Source organism: Cheilinus undulatus, linkage group 8 (genome assembly GCF_018320785.1).
Source record: "Cheilinus undulatus linkage group 8, ASM1832078v1, whole genome shotgun sequence".
Taxonomy (NCBI): Eukaryota; Metazoa; Chordata; class Actinopteri; order Labriformes; family Labridae; genus Cheilinus; species Cheilinus undulatus.
The window spans coordinates 31100897-31128468 of record NC_054872.1 but is presented as its reverse complement, the minus strand read 5'-3'; the positions used below and the strand labels follow the sequence as shown (position 1 = coordinate 31128468).

Below are 27572 nucleotides of genomic sequence, written 5' to 3'. Positions count from 1 at the left end.
ATTTGGGACTGAAAAGAAATCAAGAAGACGTCAAATCCAAAGACTAACAAGGCAAACTGCCATTCTTTTCACTTTTCACCAACATGCAACTTCCTGGAATAAAAACTTCTTTCAAAAACACCATCATCTAAACATTCATCTATGAATCCTCACAGTTTGTGAAGCTTTTGTAGGACTTCCTCATGTTAGAAGAAAAATATAATATTCAGAGAGCCTACAAATCTCTTTAGTAGATCAAATAATCAAATTCAGAGGAATTTATTTTCAAAAACTTCTTTAGGCCAGGTAAAGAGTTAACACTATGAAAATATCTACAAACTTAATAGAATTATGTAACTGAACAGCAGCAGAACGTGTAGTTTTAACACATCAGATATAACCCACAGGTACTTAAACATTTTGACAGCTTTGCCCATGTTCAGTACTTCTTCAGTAGAATGACATAAAAAAAAAAACTCAAAAGGCCAAATTCATTCAGTTTATCTCAACTACACAGCCACTTTTTGAACTAGAAAAGACATTTTGAATAAATTTAAAGTTTAACTTCATTAAAACCATGAAAATGCAGCAACCTTGCAGCTTTTCCAAAAAATATATCATAATAGCACTTTTACAGAAGGAGCCTGTCCTCTTCCCATAATTCTTTGAAAGTTCACAACCTGCTATTAGGAGCCAGTCCCCAAATCAACCCACCGAAGATCTTTTTTGAATATGGCACAAAGTCAACAACAACAACAACAAAACTAAATTAAAGGAAATGTTTAGATAAAATTGCACAGTGAGACAGATAAGTCTGAGGCATCTTTCACAGGACAGGAAGAACAAAATAGTGTTAGACTATCTGGAAAAAAACAAAGATCTTAAACATTAAAGTAGATACAGCCAAACACCTTCACTTCTTTGTCAGAATATCTACAGTGCTTAACAAATTTATTAGACCACCTGTCATATTTGTCTCAGAGACCATCCAGCATCATGAAGTGCTTTAATGCGGACTCTTTCTTTAGCATTTTGAACAGGAATGAGGGATTTCAAACTGAATTCACCTTTTTATACCCAAATCACAGGGCTTCTCTGAGAAGTCAGAAATTAATCAAGCATAACATTCAACCACTAAAACTCATTTTTCTCCTCAGGAATGCAAGTAAATAAGTATAATTTGACATATTAATCAAGAAATAATAATGTGCTTTACTATTTTTTCAGGTTTTTTTGTAAATCAGTACATTTGAAAATTCATGGATAACAATAATAACTATATATTAGCATTAAAAATATCATTTGGGTTAAAGAGCTTCTACATATTGGTGTATTAACCTTGTAGAAACATAAAAATGATTTTGGTAATTACCAATGCTGTTAATTTAGGGCAGCTGTGGCATAAACCTTTCTTTGGGTGGTGGTCTAATAAATTTGTTAAGCACTGTAGATTTTATATTTGTAACACATTCCTCTCACCATATTGAAGTACTTTTTTCTGCTATTCTCCTATCAACTACTCCAAACTTGAACAGCCTGAAATCACACTTAAAATAGATTTTTACATATTGAACTTTCATATTTTGATTCAAGATTTTACCACAAAACACAATCGGTTTTTGATTAATTTGCAATGAAAATGAAAAAAACTCATCAAATACATAATTAACATGATGTGGCGTGTTGTTTCCAGGACTCAAAGTGAGGTTTGAAGATAAGACAGATCACAGAATACAGGCTTGCTGCTGCTAAAATGCTCACTCGATGATGGGTGCAGAGCGATCATTGGTGACAGTTTTTCTGAGTCGGATGTGAGCAAATGGATTCACCCTGGAAGGAGATCAAATGAAAAGGAAAACAATAATTCATCATATTAAATGAGGGGGCACTTTTTAAAGTATGTTTTCTGTAAACTGGTGATAATAAAAAAAACTGTGGTCTGTAGTTATGCTAGTAACTCTGTGATGCTGGGTTGAAACTAAATGCAAACATCAGCTAAAATTCTCACAGTGGCAATGCTAACATGCTGATGTTTGGCAGGTGTAATTTAGATCTGTGTGTTAGCAGCTTGGTAAAATTTCCTCACTGACATAGACAGTTCAGGCTGGTTGAAACATATCATAGAGGATCACCAATGTTATGACTGTTTCTGTGCTCTTTCATCCAGAATGAATGTACAGAACAGGATGATCACATGTCCTAGTTTGACCTAATATGTCCCTGGATACAAAAACAGTGCACCATGCATGCAACACTGATTTGTCTATATGAAGCTCAGCAGAATTTCAAGCAAAGATTCTGTTTCTGCTCATTCATTAGTCATCTTTCATTCTTTCTCTCGTCTCTCACTGGTGATCAGCTGGTTCACTCTCTTAGGTAGTAAGCTAATCAGATTCTCCACAACCTTGTTTGGCCAATCACCATGCACCTGTCATATCTTAAATCTGTCATTCTCTCTTTCACAGTCAGCCAGTTTTTACAGTGTGGACGCTGCAACCCTCCTCCACCCCAGCCACCTCCAATCAGTTCATCATCATCTCATCCAGTTCCTCAGTCCTTCTGCTCAGCTCATCCTGCATACCTTAGTCTCCTCCTCCAGGCCACCTCATTGGTTTCCTGGTCCACCGCCTCATAAGTCTACTCCTTACCTGATCCTTCATCCCTCATCAACACCACCACCAGTGTCTAGACTCCATAAGCAGGTATCCTATTCCTGCCATTTGCCTTAATTCCCCTTCAAGGGCATGATGAAGTCATGAAGATGGAGTCTAATTGCCAAAGACTTTGCACACACAGTGGCTTAATCAAAGCATACTAAAAGAGGAAAAAATGTAATTTATCAGATTCTTTAAAATGTACTAATTATGAACCTTAATTATTCATAATCAGTGCAGTAATGTTGACTGCTCTAATTTAAAGACTTTTTTCTCTTAACTGTGTCAGAGTCAACACCTGACAGAGCTGGCCACTAAAGCCAGTGTGAGCACTCAGTAGCTTCCTAGCTTATATTAACATCAGCTAGAAAATGGTCAAACGCTAACTTTACTTTCTGAAAGTCTTACACACTTCAAAAAGAAAGACTCAGATAAACATAACTGTTAGCTGGCCTATCATACCGTATCCTTAAACACTTTCAAAAGATAACGTAAGCATCCAAGAACTTTATAGCTGAGGACAATAAGAAAATAAGAGCAAGATAGTGCATGGATGCTAACATTAGCTGATAAAATTAGAAAAAAAAAAAGCATATGGCGTTTGGCCCAGTATCCTAAATTCAACTGTCAGATTCACTGTTTTTTTCCCAGCATACAACCTGAAGATAAAGCTCATAAACAACATCACAGTATTTCAGCTCCCCACAGGAGGAGCAACGATTATGAAAGTGTGGGTGTTCAAATGCACAGAGATTGTAAACACAGCACCATTTTTAGTGTGCATGCCATTACTCCTTGTACTTCTTAGCACCACAGACTTTCACATCCTACATTCAACACCTTTTACATAGTTGTTTGATGTTATTACTTGATACTTTTTAGTCTCTGTTAAACAAACAAAAAAAAAACACTAGAGAGTCTATCTCAAACATGCTCATTATTCAAACCCTGTGTCACTGGGTAATTTTTTCAACATAATTGTTAGCTATGTATGGCAGCTTTCCCATTTCAATATGTCAAATCAGTTTAAATGAGTCAACTTAAAACCAGTGTCTGAAAAAAGCAAGCCAAATAGTTCAACTGAGCTATTAATTTATAAATACATGTTCTGAATACAATCAGTTAACATCACAACAGACAGTGTTTCGCTTTATTAATCCAGCTGGTACATCAAAACCACACAATAGACTCCTATTTTACTGGTGGTTTGATAAACTACAGGAGCAAATTAATGTAAAGAACAAAGCAGCTGTTATTGGGAAAGTGGTGAAACACATTCCGATTATAGGAATACTGTGGTGGGGTTTATGGAAGGATGGAAGTTTTAGACAATCATCAATTTCATGCACATCTTGCATTCAGATATAATTGTGCCACACACCACATTGGATGCACACCTAGGTTATAATAGCTTCTGATTTTTCATTAGTTTTTTAAATTTTAGTCTAGTTTTTATTAGTTTTTACTGCTGGTTTGTTAGTTTAGTTTTTATTAGTTTTAGTGTTAGTTACAGTTTTTTCAGCAATACCGGAGATCACACAAAGACCATGAAAAGTAAACATCATACAAACTTTAAAAAAATATTACGACAGGCAACTCTTCACTAACCATTTAATTAATTCAAATTTGAAATCTTAATACAGCTCAAAGCCTAACATTAACCATTTAGTGAAGTCTTCTTAGGCTGTTTTACTCTCTTAAGACTTGCATGTAGATGTCAGTCAGCTTGTGTCACACCTGTTTTCATGTAATATTCACAGATCAGAGCTGGAGATACATGTATAGAGGCTTACATTTACATTATGACAGTGCTGATATCTAGGCCTATAACACATTGTTTTCAACTTCACACATGTTTTCAGATATAGTTTGTTTAGTGTGTGCACTAGTTACCTCTCATCCTCTGCTCTCATCCTCCATCTGCTCATCCCCTGCAGCTCTCTGTCTGTCTGTCTGTATGAATAGATTACATTTTACTGTGAAATCACCGAAGTGCACATTTTGGCCTATCTATATCAGCGCCTACGTTCATGAGAAAGAAACACTGCCTACATGATAGCAAACTTTCCCCAAGTTCCTCTGCTCTTTCTTATCAAATATTGCTGTTTGTTACAACCAGAAGACAATGAGTTGATGTCTTCAGCCACTCTGTCATCTCTGTCCTGCTCTCGTACTGTCATAGCGAACCGAGGCGTGGGAGGGCATGCAAAAGTGAAAGAGCAAGGCAGTGAGTGAGAGTGAGAGAGAAGAGAGAGAGAACAGCTAAGCCAAGCAGAGAGGGGAGCGGAGAAGTTAAAAAATCTGGTCATTTGTTGATACTTGACATTTCATTGAAAATGTCCAAATTCACACTGGCATCCCCTGCCCAACTGCCTAGATGGCCAGCTCGAGGAAAAAGTGAAGTGGATGAATCTCTGTCTCTGTGAAAGTGGGGCTGTTACAACACCCACATTCCCCATGGGTGCGACACGCCTGACTTTCCAAACAGATATCAGTGGAATATGACCATATTGGGAATGTGTACGTTTTCTGTAAACATCTTATATCAACCCATAAACCAAAGTAATGTGAACCTCTCTAGCTTGACCAAAAAGAAAGGTCCAACATGACTGTCAAGCACCAAAAATGCAGAATCCTACTTTTCCTATAATGGGTTGATGGCTTCTCTAGTTAGTCCCTCCATGCCTCATTAATAACTTCAAACTCAACCCAAGACCACTCCAGATATCAGAGTAAAGTGAGAAAACAGTGACTAAGATAAACAAATTTGTCACACAAGACACCTTTGCAAAGCTAGTTACCTGGTTGGGGAAGGCGGCGGAGAGGCCAGAGCTGAAGTGATCTGTAATATAAAGGAGAGTTTGATTAACTTCTCTCTCATCACAAAATCTCCTCCATGTATCTCAAAAAGCAGTGAAGGAATTATCTATAAGTTCTCTTTCTACTTGATCTCCAGTTCCTGACCTTGTTGCTGTCGGCCATGCTGTATGGTCGAGGGCGAAAGGTGCTGACCCTCGCTGAGGGAAGAGAGCGCTCCTCCTCTGACTCGGGGGTCAAGGCTGCTGGAGCCTGAGACCCCAGCTTGTCAAGCTGGCCTGTACTGGTGCTGTTAGCCTTAGAGAGGAAGAGGGAGCTGAGGGGAAAGGTCACAAAGAGAGAGGTAGAGAGAAATGGGGAAGAAAATCATCAGCACTGCTTTTTGAATTGGAGAGCAAAGGATGTTGGGTAAAAGGTAGTGGAAAGACAGAGAAGGACAAAAGCATCATTTTAATGTTTATGAGCTCCTGGGCAATTTCCATGAACCTAACAAGAAAGATGCTTAAGTATTAAGAACCCTAATGGAAAAAGGGATGGTGTTAAGTTCATTTCAAAATGATAATGATCCAGTTGTTGTTTTGTCCTACTTTTAAAAGTTCTGCTGATATTCTGATTTGTAAATCAGCTAAAAGGTTAGAAAGGATGCATTATGTTGGTAGCAGTGTCAACGTTTGTCGACAGCTTTGAAAGGTGAAAGTTTTTTGTCTTCTTGACTGACCTCTCCAGGTGTCCCAACCCACTGTGCTGTGGCTGAGTGTAGGAGAAAGGGAACCAGCCTTTTCTGTAATAGAAAATTTCTCTTTCAGTGAACATAAAAAATGAGACATTTGGTGGCAAAACAAGTGTGTGGAAAAAAGAAAAACTTTTCTTTTTTCTTTTTTCCTTCTTTCATACATTATATTAGAGAGGAAAGGAACGTTCAATGCCTCTCTCTTGTGTGCACATAATAAAATTCAGAGTGGGAGCTATGAAATAGTGGTTCTCAACTGATCCAGCCATAGGATTTGGGAGGACATGCATGCAAACATTAACCTTGCAAAGTAGATGGATACGCCAGTTTCCGTGTTTCTCACTGGCGAATCCATCTTGCTAAGCTCCCATCTGAACTGTCTGGGCCCGGTTAGAAAGTGACAGGACCAATCAGCGTCGAGGGGCAGTACTTTCGGGCACAGCGGAGTTGACATAAGTGTGTAGCAACAAGAGGCTGGTGCAGTTATGGTGGAAGAGATTAGCGTGGATGCTGCTAAGGCACCAGTTTTATCAGAAGTTGACGACATTTCTTCATTAAAAGAAGAACAAAGAACAGAATTTAGTTGTTTTCTTTTCAAAAACGACAAAAGTAATGTACTGACATGTCTACAGTTGCCATGATTCACGTTATGCAGCTCTAATGGACTTTACTCCTTCGGTAGGGGCGCAGCTCGCTGGCAGCTGCGTCACGTGTTTTGTTGTTCTGATTGACCCGTTAAGATGTGCCAGAGAGAACGTTCATCCAATCACCCTCTGTTTTTTTTTTTTTTTAAAGGCTCTGCCTTTTACCAAACACTGTGTATGAGTGGTTTACCAGATGGATGTGTGAAACACATCCATCTGGCATGCCAGGTTGTACAAACATGTTTTACCATTATAGCGCATTTTGGTTGTTTTTATGAAAGGTGGCAAGACATTTACAAATTATCTTACGAAAACTAACTTTCTTGAAAGGATTTCCATTCAAGTTAACAGGATAAATAAGTGAAAATCTCAAGAAAACAATCAGAATTTACTAGTTGTTCCTGCAAAATAAAGTATATGGATAGATGTCTGCCTTGGGCTTCAATATCAGAGATATTTAGCCTTTTTTTGTTTCCTCTGGAAACAACCCACTGAAAACAGCCCTGCGACCCACTTTTGGGTCCCAACCCACCAGTAGAGAACCAATGCTATAAAACATACCGTCCAGTTCGTTCATTTTGACCGTAATGCCACCCGTCTCTGGGCTCAGAGATGAGCAGAGCGATGCTGTCACCCTGCTGGAAGTGCAGTAAGCAGGCTCCGCCCATACTGCTGCCCATGCCTTCTAACTCTCCAGGTGAGTGGGCAAACATGGCTTCCACACGTATAGGTCCAGAAAGAGGCATTATCCTGGGGAGACTGGAGCCTGGGAAGAGGAGAAAAGCAGTTAAAGTTATGTAAATATTAATGAAACAAAGGCCAGATTTGATACTATGTTGGATGGAAAGCTCTAACTGATAGAGTTTAATATTTTCATACTGTTATTTTTTCATGCAGAGCCTTGCGACTCTTTAAGCTGATCTACTGTAAATCATGACAAAGGGGAATCTGAAAAGATGCATGTATGATACCCAGCGTTATTGTTTAAAATCTAACAGCTGTATTAGCACTGTATTAACTTATTGCTAATGCAAACACATCATTTCCTACAGCTGGTGCTTGACAATAAAGGCTCTTTTCATCAGCGGATCATTTGTAAACATTTCAGGTTTGAAATAGGAAAAAGATCACCCAGAGTGTGCTGTTGGATGAAGAGCTGCAGCTGGCAGGAAAAAATGTGCTTTTACTAACTCTGCTCTGCTGCAGATATATTTAAAAGAGTCAGGCAGAAATACAGAAAGTGGTTGCAGTTTTCTTGGATGGAATTTTTGATAAAATTGTTGTATTTGACTGCACTGAAATCTGATTCACATGTTTGACAAAAAGCAGCTCCATGGATGTTTGCCCTGCACTACTGTTACCAAAGAGATTATATCATCGTTAAATCGGCAAAGATTTACATTTTTGGGATTATATCTTTTAAAATGTTGAGGTAGAAGTTTAGATGTGAGAAGCAGACTTCTCACTTCATACCCTGAAAGCCTCCCAGCCTCATTTCACTGTTGGGTCTCCTCGGCAGTGGAAGAGTTGCTGTCGCGCTCATGTCAGAGGCCTTCAACAAGAGATTATGTGAAGGTGATGAAGTGTTGCTTCCTCCCGGTCCCACCTGTTGGTGCAGGAGCTGCACAGGAGTCATGGACCTGGAGAGAGGAGCACTGTGGGGCAGCGGAGGACTGTGAGGAGCACTGTGGGTGATGGGGAGGGTCATGCCCTGCAAGGAGCCACTGGTTGGGGAGATCTGGCTGAAGGACATCACGGTAGAGGGGATGAGGCTTGGGGAGAGGTTGGAGGTGTTTGTGGTCAGGAGGAGAGGGCCTTGCTGGGCTGAGCTGCTGGACGGGGTGGGAGTGGATGCAGCGGGACTCGGGCTGCTGCTGGTGCTGCTTTCAGGGAGGAGACTGGCTGATGTGTTGAGGGGAGTGCTGCTGTGCTGAGGAGACGCTCCCTGTGATGAACCTCCGGCTGCTCCTCCAGAGGAGAGGGAGCAGAAAGTCTGAGGGGAGCCCTGAGGAGGACAGGTTTCATTCTGGGAAGAGGAGGGAGGCTGACGCTGCTGCTGGGAGCGACTGGAGTCTCCGTTCAACATAGCCGGGATCTCTAGGAGAGAAAGCCTCTGAAAATACAAAGACACATACTGTTGACCACCACTGATAAAACTCCAAGAACAGTTTATCAACAACAGAATCTCTAGTTACCAGAGAGCAGACTTTATCTTTGCTTCATTGATAAGAATAGAAAAACCATATCCAGGATTTCATCAGCCTCCCAGACAATAGCTGAGAGGAGGATGCAGGACAAAATCAAAGTCATCTTGAATGACCTGTCTCACCCTTTCCATGATAAACTGTGGCAGATGGGCAGCTCATTCAGCCAGTCTGTCATCTCACTGATCAGCCCACCCCCTCAACAAACACAGACAGCAAACACAGCGAGCGACAGGTTTCTGACTTCAGTGGCACTGTGTTTTTAACTCAACCATGTCATACTGCACTTTACTACAATTTTTATTATCAACATTACTGTTTTCAGTAGTCACTATGTATATTTAAAGAGTATCCTACACTTTAATTACCCTTTTATGTTCAGGATATACTCCAGATCATGCAATACATAGTGTACCGTGCACTGGTGTGAGAAAAGGGTGCCCTGCCAGTGGACCAAACATGCTAAAATTTGCCCTCCTGGATGCTCCTTTGTTACATAAACTTTTAAAGCTCCCTATAGAGGACAAATATAAAATGCTATCTAAGGTGCCCTATCTGTAGACAAAACTAAACACGCCCCTGGATTCTCTTTTAGTAGACAAAGATCAATTTAAGTGCCCTCCAGTATACCCTTCCAGTGGATAAAGCATGACAAAGTGCCATCAAAGTGTTCTCTTCCACTGGGAAATACATGATTAAGTGCCTACCAGTGGGCAAAAAATAATAAAGTGTCCTCTTAGGTGCCCTTTCACAGGATACAACATTAAAAAGGGCCATTCCCCACCCAGACCAAGCTCCTCAAAATAATGGGAGTAGATGCCTCATCACCAGTGACAGCTGCTTCAGAAGGGCGGTCATTCTTTGGCCAAACTTGCCAAAAGAAAAATTCTACTCTAATTCAAGCACATTGACAACTCTCACCCTGACTTAGCTCCTCAATATAAAGTTAATTTTTACTGACATCCTCACACAGTGAAACAGTGTACCCTACTGACAAATTCAATGAAGAAGAAAAATGTGACACAGCAGAAAAAGGACAACAGTGGAGGACATTTTGAAGAAGAAAAGCAGTGACAATTCTTTCAGCCAATCAGCAGACAGCATTGTGTCTGGCTCCACTCTTTAAGGTCAGATAGGTATAATTAGTACCCCAACAACAGGGTGCCAAAAAGTAGGATGGTATCAGTTACTTTGGTACCTTTCCCAACTTTAGACAGCTGAAACACTAATAAGTGCGAACTCTACCAAACCAAACATAACCACTGAAAGCTCATTTATGCTGTATGTGCACATGAAAATAGATCAGTGTGTTCTGAACTTCACAATAAGCTCATACTGACAAGAAAGAAAGAACGGTCCATGCTCTGCTGAGTTGTGCTCTTGTAGCTGTCTCTTTGTGCCAAAGTGAGCTAACATCATTGATATTTGTATTTTCATTATTCATTTATATTTCTTCAGAAAATTTGATTAAATTATGTGAAATGTTTCTTCTTCGTTGTGTTTGCTTTTCTGGGTTGAACTGTTGGCCTCATTGCTCATCACTGCCACACCTTTGGTGGTGGTATTACGTTTAAACCGCATCCATAAGCTTCAAGAGAATGGACAAAAAAAGGGTGGAATGAACGCAGAGTACGGACAGAAAGGTCTCTCTGTATCCATATGAGGTTCAGGCATAAATTAGCCTTAAATGGAAAATAGAGATTCACTGATGAATAACTTTAACATCGGCATCGCCCAATATCAGCCTTTTTGACAAACATTGGCAATCAGCAAATAATATGGGCATGACCAGATATCAGTTTTAGATTTTCATCTGTTGTGTCCTAAGGGCAGATGTGCCTTGCTGGAGAAACTCTCATCTGTTCATATAGTTAAGGATGGAGGAAAATGCTGGCATTGTGGGAGTGTTACATTAAAGAAGTAATGAAAAATACTGACATCAGTATCAGCCAGCAGCTAAATTGTTTTCTCAAACATCGGTACTGGCATCAGCCCCTGATTTTTACCGTCGGTGCATCTTTAGTGGAAACGCAGCTTTATATGTACCACTATGTAAAGAGAAGGGAACCAAACCTCTCATAAGTAGAAAGTTCTTCACAAAAGCTTAAAATCCATAGACTATGAACAGCCTATTACAAGACTTAATTTGACCACTACAATGGTTGAAAGATTTTATCCAGTGAGGTTTTGAAACCGTTTTAAAATATTAACCTGGAACATAATCTTTCTGTAAAAACAAGAGAGGGAAAGAAGCTTAATCTTCTAAAAATGCTGATCTCAAAACTCAAAATACCCAAAGTAAAAAAACAAATATAATCTGACCTGCTCAGGCTGAGAGGAGCCCAGCTTAGTGTGGCGGAGGACCTCTGCTATCCCGGCAGCCCCTGAGCTTTGAGGCGCAGTGTGACGCAGCAGATTCAGTGCGCGCTCTGGTAGCTTTGTAGGCTGAGAGCACGACAGCTGCCATGATGACAGTTTCTGAGACAGAAGCTCTCTCACCTGAAAAACACAACAGCGTCAGAGGTTAAGACTGAAGAGATACACTTCTTTGTTATCGTCAGAAAATGGAAATACCAAAAAATTACAACTCACTGAAACAATTTCTAACTTCAACATTGTGGCTGTTTTTCTCTGGCTAAAACTGATCATTACCACAGAGGAGTAATGTGCAACATGGATCCCAATAACATAACTTTAGTTTTTTTGTAGAAGCTTTAAAATGTCTTTAAACAGCCGTGTTTTATAGTTTCAGTGTTATTTAAACAGGAGAATGAAGAGTTTTTATAAGAGTCTAGTTTGAGCAGCAGATGAGCAAACTCTAGTATCATTCTGGTGTGAAGCATAAAGTTTATTAAAACTGGAGGGAATAAAAGAAAAGGTTTATTTAGAAAAAGATCATGCCCCCTGTGCATTAGTGTTAGTAGGGTTAACTTTTGACTTACTTCTTACTCAGGGTTCACCTTAAATTAAAGTTTTATTGCATAAATGTTCATATTTATACACAGAAAAAGCTAAAATGATGCTGCATTGAATAAATGAGTTAATGTGAGCTCTTCACCTTGGAGTGGTAGCTGATAAGCAGTTTGGTTACACAACACTGTCGGTCCACCAGGAAGCAGTATCGCCTCCTTTCTTCAGTGAGCGCAGACTTGTAACCCGTAGCAACCAGTGCGTCCAGCTCACCTTGACGGCGACTCATCAACTCCACAAACTGGGGCAGAAAAAATCAGATAATATTTTTAGCAACCTTTAATAAACTTTGAGAGGGCGTAGGAATAACACATAGACCTAGAGGAACATGTGACATCATTTCCTGTGTGCTACATGATGATGAAGAAAACACAGAGCACTATCCAAAGACCTGCTGACCTTTCACATAAGGCTCACTTTCAGTTACTTATTTGCACCCTCCAAGTGGCTAAATCAGTTCATCCTCTTATATCATTGCTATTTCCTCTAGGAATAGTTTCTGCACTAAGTTGCTTATTTTCTGAAAAATCAGCTGAGGTAGATTGTTCTTTAATCTTATTCACACCAGCCTACTTCTTTCACAAATGCTCACATAACCTTAGTTTTAATCTGCTTTAATTCGAAGTGAGATGATCCATTTGTTTGGAGGATTTCTGTCTCTCAAAATTAAAATGGTCTCACTAACTTAAAGGTGTAAAATTAGGAATATAAAGGACATGTAAAAAACAAGGAAAAAAACAAGGACATGGATTAAAAAAACATGCATATCTGTTATTTTAACCCTTCTGTGATACTGTAGAAACATGCACAATGCAAAAATCCAAGATGACATAGTCCGCAGAGGTGACTCTCCCTATGTATGGATAAAAGGCTTATTCTATCTTAATAGAAAAAGGACAATTTTATATTTATGTATGTATATATATACATATATATATATATATATATATATATATATGTATATATATTAGAGCTGTCAAAAGATAAACATTTGTAATTGTGATTAATCTCAGGATTTCTGAAGTTAATTGTGATTAATTGCACCCTTTTTATCGCATCTTAAAATTCCACTATTTTGCTTTTAAAAATGTTCTTGTTTCATTTTTGGTTCTTCTACAGTCTTAAACTAAAGGTAATCAACTTCCTGTTTGGATACAAACCTTCTTTAACAATAAGTAGGTTGAAGATGATAAAAGGAACTTGTTATGGATTGAAAAGGAAATAAAGAAACAGTAAGACGATAAATGTTTGATTACATTTCAGATGACTTCTGACTTGTCCACTGAGCTGTCTGTGTGTTTTTAAAAGTGAAATAAGAATAAGGAGCAGTGGTGGATTTATTTTACATCACTGTGGCTGCAGGGAGATGTAACAGTGTCTTAAGAAAAGTGAGCTGAAAGAGACAATAAAGCATATTATTTTAAAAAATCTGCACTAATTGTGGACTGTATTTACTAACAATTAATGCAATTAATCTTGACAGCCCTAATATATGTATAAAGGATTAAACACTCATTTAGATAGTCCTACTTATAAGTATTGTGCTTCATTTTACCAAGTTTTTTCCACTACATACAAATATGCTAAACATTACACACTGCACCTTTAAGCTTAGTTTCACTAACCTGCATCTCTCTATCTCCATATTTGTTTGGGTGGCGACTGCCCTGGCTCTTCCTGCGGAGTTTCTTCAGCTGTGACTGGCAGCGCTCAATGGACTCAGATTTAGACCTCCGCTCACTCTGGTACTTCTTTAGGGTGGCCTGGGGAGGAAAAGCATGAGGTTAATGCCATTCAGCAATATCACAAAAATGATACAAAGCTTTATTTTTAACATAGCATTTAACACCTGAGGGGAAGTGATGCATATGCTTTGATGTCCCAGTGTTGTTGTGCCTTTAATCAGATTAATTTTTGTCTGATTAAACCAGGTCAGCTAGTGGCTCAGATGGCCTAGTGGTTAGGCTGTGCCACATGTATACGGGTTCAAGTCTGGGCTGCGGCTCCTTTCTCACATGTCTGCTTTCTCTCTTATCCCTGTTTCTGACTCTATCCACTGTCCTCCTCTCTAAATAAAGGCATAAAAGCCCCAGAATGTATCTTTAAAAACTTGGACAGATAAATATTTTTAAATGAAATAAGGTCCAGGGGATTGATATCCAGTGTATTGCTTGTTTGTGGCTGCCAGCTGAATTGTAATGTTTAACAGCTGGTGAAGTGTCTCTTCACAATTAAAGCATTTATTTAGATTTTTTAATCTGGCTTTTATGCCTTTATTCAAAGCAGACGGTGGATACAGTCAGAAACAGGGATTAGAGGGTTGGGTTGACTTGCGGTAAAGGAGCCACAGGCTGCTTTGAGGACAACAGCCTCTGTGTTTGAGGTGCATGGACATAACCACCAATCTACCAGAGCCACACATGAGACTCCTGAAGATGATTTGTAATGCGGGTCATGTGAGTCCACATGTCAACTTACTGTGAGGTATTTAATATCCAGTTCCAGCTTCTGCTCCAACTGGGCGAGCAGCTCGGAGTGAAACAGCTTCAACTGTTGATGAAAACATAAAAACTCGGCATAAAGGTAATGAATGCTGGCAGTGCACGCTCCAATGAAAGTCCTCAATGCAGTACATGCAAAAAACTTTACTCATTGCAATAACTGAGCAACCTAACAGTTCATTTCTGGGAACTTGAACAGATCGTACAAATGTTATATCTTCAAAAGTTATGTAAAGAATAAAAAGTGTCCCAAAATTCTTGTTTTTTTTGTACAGAACTTTACAGAATATGCAAAGAGAACACTACTGCAGTCTTACCACGTCTTCCAGCTGAACCTGAATCTGTCTGTGCACCTCAGCCATCTGAAACAGTGTGTCCCCTGTGAGGAAGCATTAAGGATAATTTAGATATCACAGAAATCAGCTGATTTTATTGGAAAAAATACCAAATCTGTGTTCAAATCTTTCCCATTCAGAACAGCATGACCATCTACATCCATACTGACAGCACATGTATAAGAATGTCTTAAAACTTTGTGTTTTCACACAGTTTCTCATTTACAAAGCGGCAGTCAGCTGTGAGTGCCTCCCTCGGTCACACAGCGCTGTAGTATGTGGTGGCTGGCATCTCGCCCTCCGACTCTCCTGCCTGCCTCCCCCGCTGTTTTCAGCATTACAATGAGATCATGTGGTGTTGTTAATCTCCCAACAATGACCCTACTCTCTCCCCTTCCCTCTGTTCTCTCTCTCCCTCTCTACATTTCCTCGTCCCCTCTTGTCTTCCTCTCCTCCCTCACCGACACATGCGAGCAGACTGTTTTCATCTTCTGCAGCTGTCAAGTCGACTCTCTTCACTCTATTAGGTGCCCGTGTAGATTTATCTTTATTTTCTCCCCCCACTGTCCACACTCACCCAGCTCTTTCGAGCCTTGGCTGTCACTCGCCAGTTCTCCCAGTTTCACCAGAGCATCGAAGTAGCCCTTGGCAGCCACAGTTACTCCTGCAGAGGAGAGTTCATGTTAGGGGAAATATCCTGCTCAGTAACTTTATCTTTAAAACCACTAAGATGTTGGTGTTTGGCTAACCTGTCAGTGCTCTCTCATAATGTTTCCCCATGGTAACAAAGTTCTTTAGACTGGGATTAAACTGGTCCAGAATCCCCTGTTGGCAACAATAAGAGGACACTTCTAATCCTTTCACAACACATTGTTCTATGTACAATTTTATTTATCCTACCTATCATTATGAGGGTCACTGTCGGGCGCTTAAAAGTCTTACCTTGTAGACATTTTCTGTCATTTTATTTACTTCCTCTGTTCGAGACATTTTGCTTCTCTTCTTCACAACCGACCACTTAACGTGTTTTTGTATTTTCTTTCTTTTGTTTTTAAGGGTTTTACTCTTTACAGCAATCAGCAATCCACTGAAAGAGAAAAAAGAAAGTGATGTGTTAGACTGAGTTGAAACAGAGCAAAAGCACAAACCAAGGATTTTTTAGCATCACCTTCAAATTAAAAAGCAAAAGGCAAAGCACTTTTTTGTATTTTTTGTTCTTTCAAGGATCATTTTTGGGAGACTTTCAGCTTCAACTGAAAGTTCAGCACTGAAGGGGGAGACAGGAGGCAGAGGGGGGTAAGACATGGGAGAAAAGGTCACTGTACCCAAAAGAGCTCCCCCTTTGTTTTTCACAACTTCACCAGAGCTAAAACAACAGACTAATGCTGAACTGAACAACCAAACACTAACTTTGCCTTGCATCTTTTACATCAGAATTTTCTGCTTTGAATTGATGCTTACTAGAAAAAAAAACTGAGCATAAATGGGTTTTAGAAAGCTAGTGTGTGCACATGCTTGCATAATGCAAACAGGTGCAGGACAACATAATTATCAACTGCAGAAAAAAAGGAGAACGGTGTGCACATTGTTGCCTTTTGTAAAATAAAGTTACTCATTTGGAGGTGAGCAATGTGCACAACTTTTACTGTATTTTGAACAGGTGGACAAACAAAACAAGGGATTTTAAAGCAGGATATACACAGAAAATCGAACATTGAATTTAATACTTTTTGACACATTTTTCAAAACGCTCTTCACGCATTTTAAGACTCTATTGTATCTTCAATTTCTAACCATTACATTAGCAACACAGTAACAAGTATGTTGTGTGAAAATAGTAAGGCAAAAATATGACAACAGTTGATTTGAAATTGCGTAGTTTGTCAAGTTGCAGTATGTAAATTTGGCTTTCTTGGAAAATTTTGAAATTAGATTATAAAAGAAAAAAAAAGCCATTAGGTAGTTCCATGAAAGTTTTTATGCTTTACTTAAGCAGCCTAAAAGTAGTTACATCACAATCTAGAGGTAACTATTTACAAACTTTTTCACTACAGCTAAAGCTAAAAAGAAGAGAAGCTTACATTTAAGTTTGAAAAATGCATGAGATATAATTATCCATATCAGGATTCTTATAACATTTGTTAAATTCTGATTTTAAAGAACCCTTTTAAGCCTGCAACCTCTTTATATTACTATAGAATTAAATAAATAAATTAAGACCTTGCAGTCTTGCTTCTAAGCCTTAATTTTGGCTACATAGATTTCTCATCTTTTAATACTTTTTAAGACCCCAAAGACACTCTGGAATGAGAAAAGGGTGAAATAAATCTGATAAATAAATTTCATTGTCATTCATTTAAGTCCACAGACGAAACAAAAAACTAAGTGCAACTTTAAAAAACACAAAAGCAACTATAAATATAAAGAATAAAATGCAATAACATGATTAAATCCTCAATAGGCACAAAAAAATTGATAAAATGTGGAATAAAACAACTAAAGGTTAAAAATTCTTAAATCTAGAAAGCCTGGGAATAGTAATCAGCATTTTAGCTGTTTTAGTTAACAAAAACATGATTACCAGATAGTTTTATCGATAGATTTGTACACAAAACCTCCCTTAAACAGGTGTGGCTCTCAAATGGTGGGTCAGGGCCCAAAAGTTGGTCATGGAGCTGTTTTCAGTGGATCTCAAATATGAGAGTTGAAGTGGGTCCTCAGGATAGACCACTGAAGAACCATTACTGTAAATGTTTAGGAATGGTTTCAAGTACTACACCTGACTGTTATCTTGAGCCTTATTTAAAGAATAAGACCTGACTCTTGACCAACATCATCCCTCTTTGAGACACTGAAAGCATGACGTTGAGTTTATCATAAACTGGAGGACTTTTAAGGCCATTCAACAATAGCTGATGTCAGACCGTCTTTGGTTTTGTCTGAGAGCAGCGCTGTTATTTTCACACGGCTCTCCTCTACATCTAAGCCTGCCAGTTTCTTCATTATCGCCTCCAAACATTGCGGCAACCCAAATATTTCTCCAAGATTTGAGTGCCATAAGAGTTATACCGTTTCAGATAAGAACAATGGGCTCTTCCAGAGCAAGTCACAGGTGTCAAAGTGCTGAATAAACACGCGACAACGATGTTTCCTCAGCAGAGGGGACGATCAAGAGGCGACTGATCCGGGGTCAAAGGATTTCCAGTCTGGATTTGATGGCAGAATCCTCATTCCCTGTTTTCCCAGTGCGGCCCTCCTTTGTTATCACAGTGAGATTACAGAGAAAACGGTGACCCAGATCAACTAATGGTATATGACACAAAGAAAACATTTCCAGACTCCTGCTCATTAGGGCCACCCTGATGTAGTCTGTCATTTAACAAAGATGTGACACTCTGCTGCTCTTATGCTGCTTTTGATTCTGTTTGAAGAGTTTTATATCCGTGAATGAACTGAAGCTAAACACTAAAGCTGAATAAAAGCATTTGTGTGTTTATTCTTAGTCTGGTGTGTTAAATTCTAATAGATAAAGTGTTTTTTGTGTCAGGATGGAGCAGGAACAGTCTGCAGGTGGTTGTGAATACAGAAGATGCATTCATGTGGTCTTGCCTATTAAAATGTCTCCAAACTGTTTGGTTTAAAGCTCATAAATGTCACCAGAAACAAATACAACATACTCTGCATTCGTCACTATTTTTAGGTATTGTTTCAAGCAAAAAGGACCCAAATGCCAGCTTTGTTGAAATTGGAAGATTAGATTTCATATTCTGACACATTATAGTAAGAAACTAGATGTCACTGCAGCTTTTTTAATCAAGAGAAACATTTATAATTCTTTATACCAATTCTAGTAATTCTGTTTCAGTGGTTTTAAAGGCATCCTGTCCTCTACTTCTAACATTTATCTATTTATTTATGGTGTTAACATCAGTTAAAACAGCACTCTACTGCTAAAAGAGCCTTCCTCCACAACATCACATCCCATTTCAACAAGTAGATCATAGATGTTAAATTATTTAAGCCCTAGAATAGGCAGAAGAGAGCACAAGTAAACTCCTTCTTTCAGTAGAGGCATTAATAAGTTCCAGAGAGGATGTGTCCCAGTGTGTTAAACCGCATCCAGCCATTTGCCCACACAGTGCAGTTCACAATATTAGCTACCTGTTGAGCTCCAGTTTCATTTAAAAACGGCAACAAATAATTCAGCTACTTTTAAATAAAAAGTTACATACCTTTTCAGATGTCATTGTGGGGAACAATAAAGGCTTCCTGTGTCTTTGAGTGTTAAATGAAGAGTACAACACCCCCTCCTTTCTTCCTATTAGGCTACTTTCCCTCTCCGTTAGTTAGTGGGGGGTTGTTTCATCCAGCAGAGCACTAAATCTCAGCTCCCCTCCACCCCTTTTTCACATGGCCCTCTCTCTCTCTTTTTCTCCCCCCTCTCTCTCACACACTTCCTCCCTCTTTCTGCCTCTCTTTACTCCCAGGAATCGGGGTCAGATATTTGGTGCCGTTCAGTACCTCTCCTCATTACTGAGCCGATTACCGACATGCCTTCACGCCCGCAGAAAAACCGACCACCGACTAGAAGCCCCCGCCCAGAACAAGCAGCTCCCAGAGCAGTCAGCCTCGCGCTCAGTGTCCGCCTCCCTCTGCCTGTCTCTCTGTCACTCGGGCAGAATAACAATGAGCCAACGGGACCCCGTCTGAATAGAAGCAGGAGGAGAATAATGACTTGAACTTTTTAAGCCACAGCACAGGCAAAGGCCTATCAGTGGCCTACATACACCCAGACCATCACCATGTTCCTGCTCCCCACTCTAAGAGGGGGGACACAGGAGATGGAGGAGGAGGCCCTGCATGGGCCCTTCTTCATTAGCTGCTATAAATGCATTCGTTTACTACATGTTATGTAGTTTCTGTAACAGATAAAGTGGTTATCAGAGATTAAATTGGTAGAAAACCTTTATAAAGAGTTAAGAGTGTACTTTACTTGTATATTACCTTAATTACTCTATTACAGATCAGAGAAAAGTAATTTATTCATTTTATTACTATGTTCTTCTTCTTGTCAGATTTAAAGAAATATAATTTGCAGCTAGTCTTCTTTGCAGATTCAGATAATTAACAGACAAGTCAAAGTTCTCACAATAAAACCCAAAGCTACAACAGCATAAGTTGGGAATCATATTTTCTGTCAGTGTCTCATTAAACTGAAGCAACATCATTTCACTTATCAGCAAGTTCAGCATATAGCGGTCATTGAGTCCTCCTTTGAAACAGTGGCTCATCACAAACCAAATCTGTCAGCACTTAAACCTATCGCCCTGCTGCTGCCACCCTGTTTTTGTCTGTGAATTTGTCCTGTGTTTTACTTCTTTCTGTCGCTTCCTTGAGTTGTCCTTGGTGATGCGCTTCTGTTGCAGCCTACTTAATGAGTCAAATCATGCTTTTGTGTGAATTTTATGTGTTGCTTGTTTTATGATTGATATTCACTGTCTGCATGATGCTAATATTCACTCCATGCTGTTAAATGTTGTTCTGCTGTGTGCATGTAACATACTTTGCTAGGCCACCATGTAGGGCTGAATGATTTGGGAAGATAATCTTATTGCGATTTTTTCCCCCAGTATTGTAATGCGATTTGATATGCAATTATTTCTTAAGTTCCTTATATTGTGCTTTTTTTTAAAGATTTATTTTAGGCATTTATGTGCCCCTTTTTGATAGAGGAGGACAGTGGACAGAGTCAGAAACAGGGACGAGAGTGGGGGACAGACCCGCGGCAAAGGGCCCCAGGCCGAACTTGAACCCGGGCCATCCGTGCACACTGGGACGTGCCCTTAACCACCAGGCCACCTGCGCCCTCCTTACATTATGTTTTTTACCAATAAACATAAGCAATAAATCATTCTATATAATAACCAACACAGTATTAGACAAAACTAGGGCTGAACAATTTTAAAAAATATGTAATTGTGATGATTTTGACTTGTATTGCAAATTGGATAGCAATTAATGTGTTGAAGGGGGTTATAATTTTGGATGTTTTTCTTATATTTGATAAGAAAAAACAAACAAAAAAGTAGGATTGTGTAGACTATTCTAAAAATTGCCTGTGGATGATTGCATGATATGTAATTCATAACATCTCTACGGCAAAAAAGTTTGAAACTGGTTTTCTGACACAAATTTCAGGTTAAAAATAATGCACCTTCTGTGATTAGAAAATTGCAGCAGGCCATACTGCGATTAAATCTAATTTTCAATTCACTGCCCAGCCCTACTACTATGTATGGCTGACATGTTAGATTTAATGTTATATTCATTATGGGCCAGTCAGAACAACAAACACATGATGCACTCCGCGTGCATAGCCCCAGGGAGTAAACTACATAACCTGACCTTGACAGGCAGCTGTTATCAATGTTCACTATCAGTGGAGCATGCTGGTGAATCAAACTCTTCCCAAAGCTGGTCAGAAAAAAAAAGGAAAAACAACTTTTCCGCCCACAGAGGCTTTCAGAGTGGTTCTTTGCCTGTTTTTAATAGAGAAATGTCCAGTTCTGATAAAGCTGCCCCTAAAGCTACATCCAAGCTAACTGCTCCATGCATGGAATCTGGCCAGCTGATTGGTTTTGCAAGACTACTATCCCTGAGAAATTAAAAAAAAAATCAACAAATAAATTACATTTAACATACTGTTAGGGTTAAAATTCCCAGTGTCATATGAAACTGTTGAAATTACCACCATCTTTGAAACTGCAAAAACTAAACAGACATTTTGACACGAGCGCATTAATTATTCTTTTATATGTTTTAAAATATTTTTCCTTCACGGTGATACTGTCACTCTAAGGGCTTTAAGCATCTCTTTTTTTATTACACAGAGACAGTAACTGAAAAATTATTTCTAAAGGGTTTTAGGGAAGATTTAGGGAAGGGGAGAGGACATAAAATCAGTGTGCTTGTCATTTAAAGGTGGTTTGCCTGACTTAGCTTACTAAGATTATGTATGTGGCTATGTCAGACCTAATGACAGAGCTCCTCTCAGGGCTTTTTGCAGTCAGGTGTATGGCTATGTTGCAGCAGTGAGCAGAGGTACTGTGAAGGAAAATGTGGAGATAAGAAATGTTACAGAGAGAACATGGAAAATAATGAGCAGGCAACATGCGTACAGTGCAAAGAATACCACGACACTTGGTCAGCACAGAGTCCAAAAGGATTAAGGAGGCTAAGTAAATAATATCAGAACTGAAAGGGGACTTTCTTCAGCTTAAGCGGTTAGAAAAACGAGGAAAAAAAAAAGATTAAGTGGAAACTGCAAACAGAGTAAAAGGTGAAAGATTGGGAAAGATCAAATCTACACAGACTGGAAACTGAGTTTGGTATTTATAGCCATGGTAATTAATTGTGCTGTGGACAAACAGGGAAAATCAGAATGGAGTTAAAGCAGCCAGAAGGATATCATGGAGATCACTGGAGAGGAACTTGACACTACACGTGGGCAAGGACTAGCACAGACTCAGGCAACTATATCTGAGGCTCTGAATGGATAATGGTGTGTAGTGGGAGCGCTATGAGCAGACTTCAGATATTAAAGCATCCATGTGTGGGAATAATGCAACACACATGGATGTCAACGACTAATAAACCCCTCAGAAGGAAAGGGTGTTCTTTAGGGTTGACCAAGACAGGGGTAAGTAAGGGCCCTAGCACAACCTCTGTAGCTCCAGTTACTTCAGTCACTCATGTGATATTAGGCTGCTAAGGTAACATAAAGTCACTGATAATAATCTAAAAAATTCACAGTAATGAGACACTAGCTGTCATTATAAGCTCTTTACTAATGATCGACCCCTTAGGTTGTACTTTGACTTTTTAATCTTGAGTATTTTTAATGAGTTACATTCATGAAATTATGTTTTGAGGGTTTTTTTCTTCATTTATTACCTTTGACCACTAGAGGGCACAAAAATATTCTGTCCCCATTGTGGGATTTTAAAGCAGCCGTTTTACCATCAAATAGCTGGATAATCTTTACATCACTGAAATCGAATATAAATTCTTCAGTGAACCCGGTGTCAGAAAAGTATCAGGTTTTGACATCAATAGCCCGGTGTAGGGACTTGATATCGATACAAAGTCAGGTTGTAATGCTGGCTAATGTCAGGATTTGACATCAAAATTAAAGTTTTTTTCATCCCAGTGCCAGGGTTTGTTGCCAGTACAATGTTTGATTTTGACAATGGACAACCATCAGCTTTGACCTTATAGGTTAGATTTTGATGTCAGCGCAACATTGGGGCCACCAATAAATCAAGATTGACATCAAATTAATGAAGGGACGTTTTGTGAATTCAGCAGTAGGTTTTTTGAGCCATACATTGGGGCCTGAAGTCAATATATTCAATTCTGCAGCAGAACTTTAAGATTTGACGCTCATATGCAACAGGTTTTGACAGCATCGAATGTCTGGGCTTTAAAACCACACACAGGTTTAGCCGCAATACAATGTCTGGACCCCACAACCATATAATGTCTGCTTTTGACATCAGCCCAACATCTAGACCTCACATCCATACAACTTTAGGCTTGACAACAATACATCTGGACTTGAGGTTTTAGACAACATCCTGCAGGATGTGATGTTCACACAACATCTGGACGTCCTGGCCATACAATGTCAGGTTTTGAAGATAATAAATCATTAGGCTGAGGGGTTTGTGCAATAGCTTTATGGTGTCTATCTCTTCTCCTTTACCTTTCTTATTTTTTTTCTGATTTAATTCATGTTCCCCCATTGTGATACAACATTATAGCTTTTTTAAAATATTTCAATCCCATCTTGTTGGCTGTCTGTCCTCATTGGTATGTGCTTCTTTATTGTTTTGTGATAATACTTGTGCTTGTGGATTTTGTGTATATACGTGGATTCCTGTTGCTTATTGTTCAAATTAATTATTATTACTGTGATGGCAGCTTAATGTGTGCAGCACTTGGAGTCCAAGACAGATTTCCACAAGGGGACAACAAAGTGAATCGTATTGTATCTATTGTATCTATCGCATCGTATCAAATCGTATCAGTGGTATCGTATCATATATTGTATCATAACACATCATATCATATCATATCATATCTATTGTATCATATCTTATTGTATATTCTATCGTATCGTATCCTGTTGTATCTTACAACCATACAGTGCTGTATTGTGTTTTTTGGCATCAGCCCAAAATTTATACAAGTGTTAGGGTTAAGTCATTTGATAAACATTTAGTCTACAGAACTGTTTTCTGTCCTGCTAAGTCTCCTCCTTTGTGTTTCTACTTTTCAATATTTTCAATGGAACCACAGAAATACTAACTTTTATGGCTGAAGTTACTAGTTCATCCTTAACCCCTAATCCAAATAGCTTGTAAATATTTTCTTTTTTCATTAAGTCAAAGACCAAAAATGGTATGTTAAAGTCTATTTTAAGTACAATTTGGGTAAAAAAAAATAAATAAATGAACAAAACGTTGTGATTCTAAGTTCATAAAAGGTGGATAATCTACTTCCTCTTTTAGTTCCTTCAGTGGTTCTCAAACTTTATTGCCCAAGACACACCTAACATCAAGCAAAAATCTAAAGACACACCATATTCATATCCATGTAACACAGCCTCCATAACACATACTACAAAATCTTTATTTTTAAAAAAAATAATATACAGTGCTTAAAAAATTTATTCGACCACCGCCCAAAGTAAGTTTTATGCTGCAGCTGCCCTAAATTAACAGCATTGGTAATTACCAAAATCATTTTTTATGTTTCTGCAATGGTTAATACACCAGTATGTAGAAGCTCTTTCACCCAAATGATATTTTTAATGCTAAAATATAATTGTTATTGTTAACCATGAATTTTCAAATGTGCTGATTCACAAAAAAACCCTGAAAAAATAGTAAAGCACATTATTATTTCTTGATTAATATGTCAAATTATAGTTATTTACATGTATTCCTGAAGAGAAAAATGAGTTTTAGTGGTTGAATGTTATGTTTGATTAATTTCTGACTTCTCAGAGAAGCCCTGTAAGCCAGCTCAAATTTGGGTATAAAAAGGTAAATTCAGTTTGAATTTCCTCATTCCTGTTCAAAATGTTAAGACTTCGAGAGCTCACTGAAAGTAAATGAGTCTGCATCAAAGCACTTCATGATGCTGGATGGTCTCTGAGACAAATACTACAGGTGGTCTAATAAATTTGTTAAGCACTGTATATTTGCACAAATTTCCTTGGCACACCTAGACTTGCCACAAGGCACACCAGTGCTCCTTGCCATACCATTTGAGAACCACTGCTTTAATTTATATGTAGTCATCTTGAGATTAAAATGAAACCAACCATTTTAAAAGTGTCACCTTTAGCTATCACTATTTTATCACTTTTTTCACAATGTTAAAAACCAAGAAATCCCTAAATAAATGCAGAGAACGACCAAATGACATATCAAGGAGATAGAAATCATGAATTACAGCCCTGCTGAACAATGGAGGATAACATGTACCTAGAAATGCGCTGTGATGTGCATTTTTATACTAAGGTATGAATAATAGTAATCTCTTGTTAAAATATGATATAGCTTACTGAAGTTATTTGATTTCTAATGCTTTTGGTTTATTTTCCTGTACATACTGACATGGTTTAAGTTCCATTTATCAAAGCTGTCTCATGGTGCAGTAGCAAGTTTTATCCTAAAGGGGGCAAAAGTGTGACATCATTGCTGCAGCACGCCCTCTGAATGAGACTGCACCCTCAGTTACACTGAACTTAAACAACAAATCCTTTTAAGACCAAATCAGGTTGGCAGCAAACTCATAATCAGAAATCTAAGTTTACAAACATTTGAATTCAACAACATAACAAATTCAATGCCTTCAATTTTTAAAGACAATAAATCAAACTCTTTTCTCAGCTCCCATCTAAACAATCTATATGTTTTATGTTTTCAACCATCTCCCCTGTTTAGAGCTTACCTCATTACTGCAGCAAATAAACACGATCAAAAACTCTACCTAAAACTACTTCTCACGATTGGACAATGAAAACATGTCACATTCAAATAAAAAGCGAGATAAATGTGTATTTACTCAGCTGAAGCAGGCTGTCTGACTCTGAGTCCATTATCTCTCCAGTCAGAAGACGTGACGTCAGCTCTTTCAATCATCCCAGCAGCCTCCAGTTTGGCAGCCATAACAGACCAGTGGGATGAGCTGTGTCGTGTTCTGGGTCATTTTGTTCGGTGTGGAGGGAGCAATTGAACTGTCTTTAGTCTCGTGTCCTCGGACCTTATCCGTAAATCTCTTTGTGACGCTCCACTTCCTCTGGGCCTAATTTACTCTCTGTAAGGAGATTGAAAGACAGAAGAACTTGGCTCACCTCACCAACAATAAAATGACTCATGCACAAACCCTCTCCAATTCAGGCAGGCTTTGTCATGGTACTGGAATTTTACTTTTTAAAAACTGTTTTGATACCATGGCAGCATAAAATAAAAACAATCTAAAACTAAGCACAAAATGTAAGGAAATGTGTGTTTGGCAGATTATTTCTTTGTTGTAACAATGCTTATTGGAAATAAATCGTATACTGTTGGAAAGCATGTTTATTACCCTTTTAAAAGTTGCCACATTTGTAAGGAACATGCATCTGTGGGATGAGCAGCAGAGCTGAGTATGTGGGTTGCGCCCATGAAAAATTTGCCAAATCTTCTCTGCCATTGCCAAACAGCTTATTTTGCTGTTGCTATTGACTCTTGTTTTGAGCTTCTGGTACCCCCAGGTGCTGCCAACCTGTGAGCATGGGCCCTGCTACAGTGGTCAGTAGGTGCCTGCTCCAAGAATCGGCATGCCACATTTGACTGATCTGGATAGGGCCCGTACGATAGAGCAACTTCAACCTAGTGTTCAACAAAACCAAGTTGCAGTATTGTTTAGTGTGAGCCCTAGTACCATCTCCAAACTGAAGGCCAAGTTCAATATAACAGGGGATGTCAGAGACAGGCCACAAAGTGGGTGTCCCAAGAAGACAACACCCCAAGAAGACTGTTTCCTCACCCTGTCAGCACTTAACTGCTTTAGGCTGTCTTCTACAGATTTGCAGTCAAGGTTTGCAGGACAATATGTCCGACGGTTCTCTGCCCAGACAATCCGGAACAGACTGCATGCAGCCAATGTCTGGTCTGATAGGGCTGCCAGGAGGCCTGCCATGACTGCCCTTCACTGTCAGCCCGTTTGCGCTGGTGTCGGCAACAAGTGCACTGGAACCTGAATATGCAGAGGAACGTTATGTTCAATGATGAGTCCAGATTCTGCCTACGGCAGTTGGATTGTAAGGTCAAAGTGTGGAGAAGATGCGAAGAACACTATGTTGATTGCTGCACCGATAGAGTAACATCTTTTGGTGGAGGCAGTGTGATGTGTGGGGCAGCACCTCCCTTACTGGAAAAACAAGGCTTGTCATCATTGGAGGCAATCTCAGTGCAGAGAGATATCAAGATGAGATTCTGCAACCAGTGGCAATCCCATATCTCTACGGTCTGGGACCAAAGTCTATCCTCCAAGATGACAACGCTCGCCCCCACAGAGCGAGGTTTGTCAGAGACTACCTCCAGAATCTGCGAGTGGAGAGGATGGATGCCAGCAGTCCTGACCTCAACGCCATTGAACATTGTGGGATCAGTTTGGGTGTGC

At 39.1% G+C, this 27572-nt stretch overlaps 1 protein-coding gene across 3 annotated transcripts; it reads right to left on the bottom strand.

The window, feature by feature from the left end:
* Window positions 1-1395: 1395 nt before the first annotated feature.
* zgc:158689 (uncharacterized protein LOC791177 homolog) lies at window positions 1396-26103 on the bottom strand. 3 transcript variants are annotated; one of them, XM_041793891.1, is made up of 16 exons: window positions 25971-26103; window positions 15777-15921; window positions 15584-15659; window positions 15412-15498; window positions 14817-14878; window positions 14477-14548; window positions 13624-13761; window positions 12087-12239; window positions 11351-11527; window positions 8298-8937; window positions 7386-7590; window positions 6169-6231; window positions 5598-5766; window positions 5435-5475; window positions 4527-4586; window positions 1396-1809 (listed from the first exon to the last, which is right to left on the bottom strand). In XM_041793891.1, exons 1-16 carry the CDS (start codon window positions 26072-26074, stop codon window positions 1737-1739), a joined length of 2265 nt encoding a protein of 754 aa, XP_041649825.1. In that variant the 5' UTR covers window positions 26075-26103; the 3' UTR covers window positions 1396-1736. The 3 variants fall into 3 exon arrangements, with proteins under 3 accessions (XP_041649825.1, XP_041649827.1, XP_041649826.1); XM_041793893.1 differs by lacking the exon at window positions 25971-26103 and adding an exon at window positions 19067-19205; XM_041793892.1 differs by lacking the exon at window positions 4527-4586.
* Between the last annotated feature and the right edge of the window lie 1469 nt (window positions 26104-27572).

What these genes read in the sequence shown, in the direction of transcription:
- zgc:158689 (XM_041793891.1), bottom strand. Translation starts at nt 26,074, where the DNA reads ATGGCTGCCAAACTGGAGGCTGCTGGGATGATTGAAAGAGCTGACGTC. An exon ending in AGGTTCAGCTGGAAGACGTG is followed by an intron (nt 14,549 to 14,816) that starts GTAAGACTGCAG and finishes TTTCATCAACAG; the next exon opens with TTGAAGCTGTTTCACTCCGA. An exon ending in TTATCAGCTACCACTCCAAG is followed by an intron (nt 11,528 to 12,086) that starts GTGAAGAGCTCA and finishes TGTGTTTTTCAG; the next exon opens with GTGAGAGAGCTTCTGTCTCA.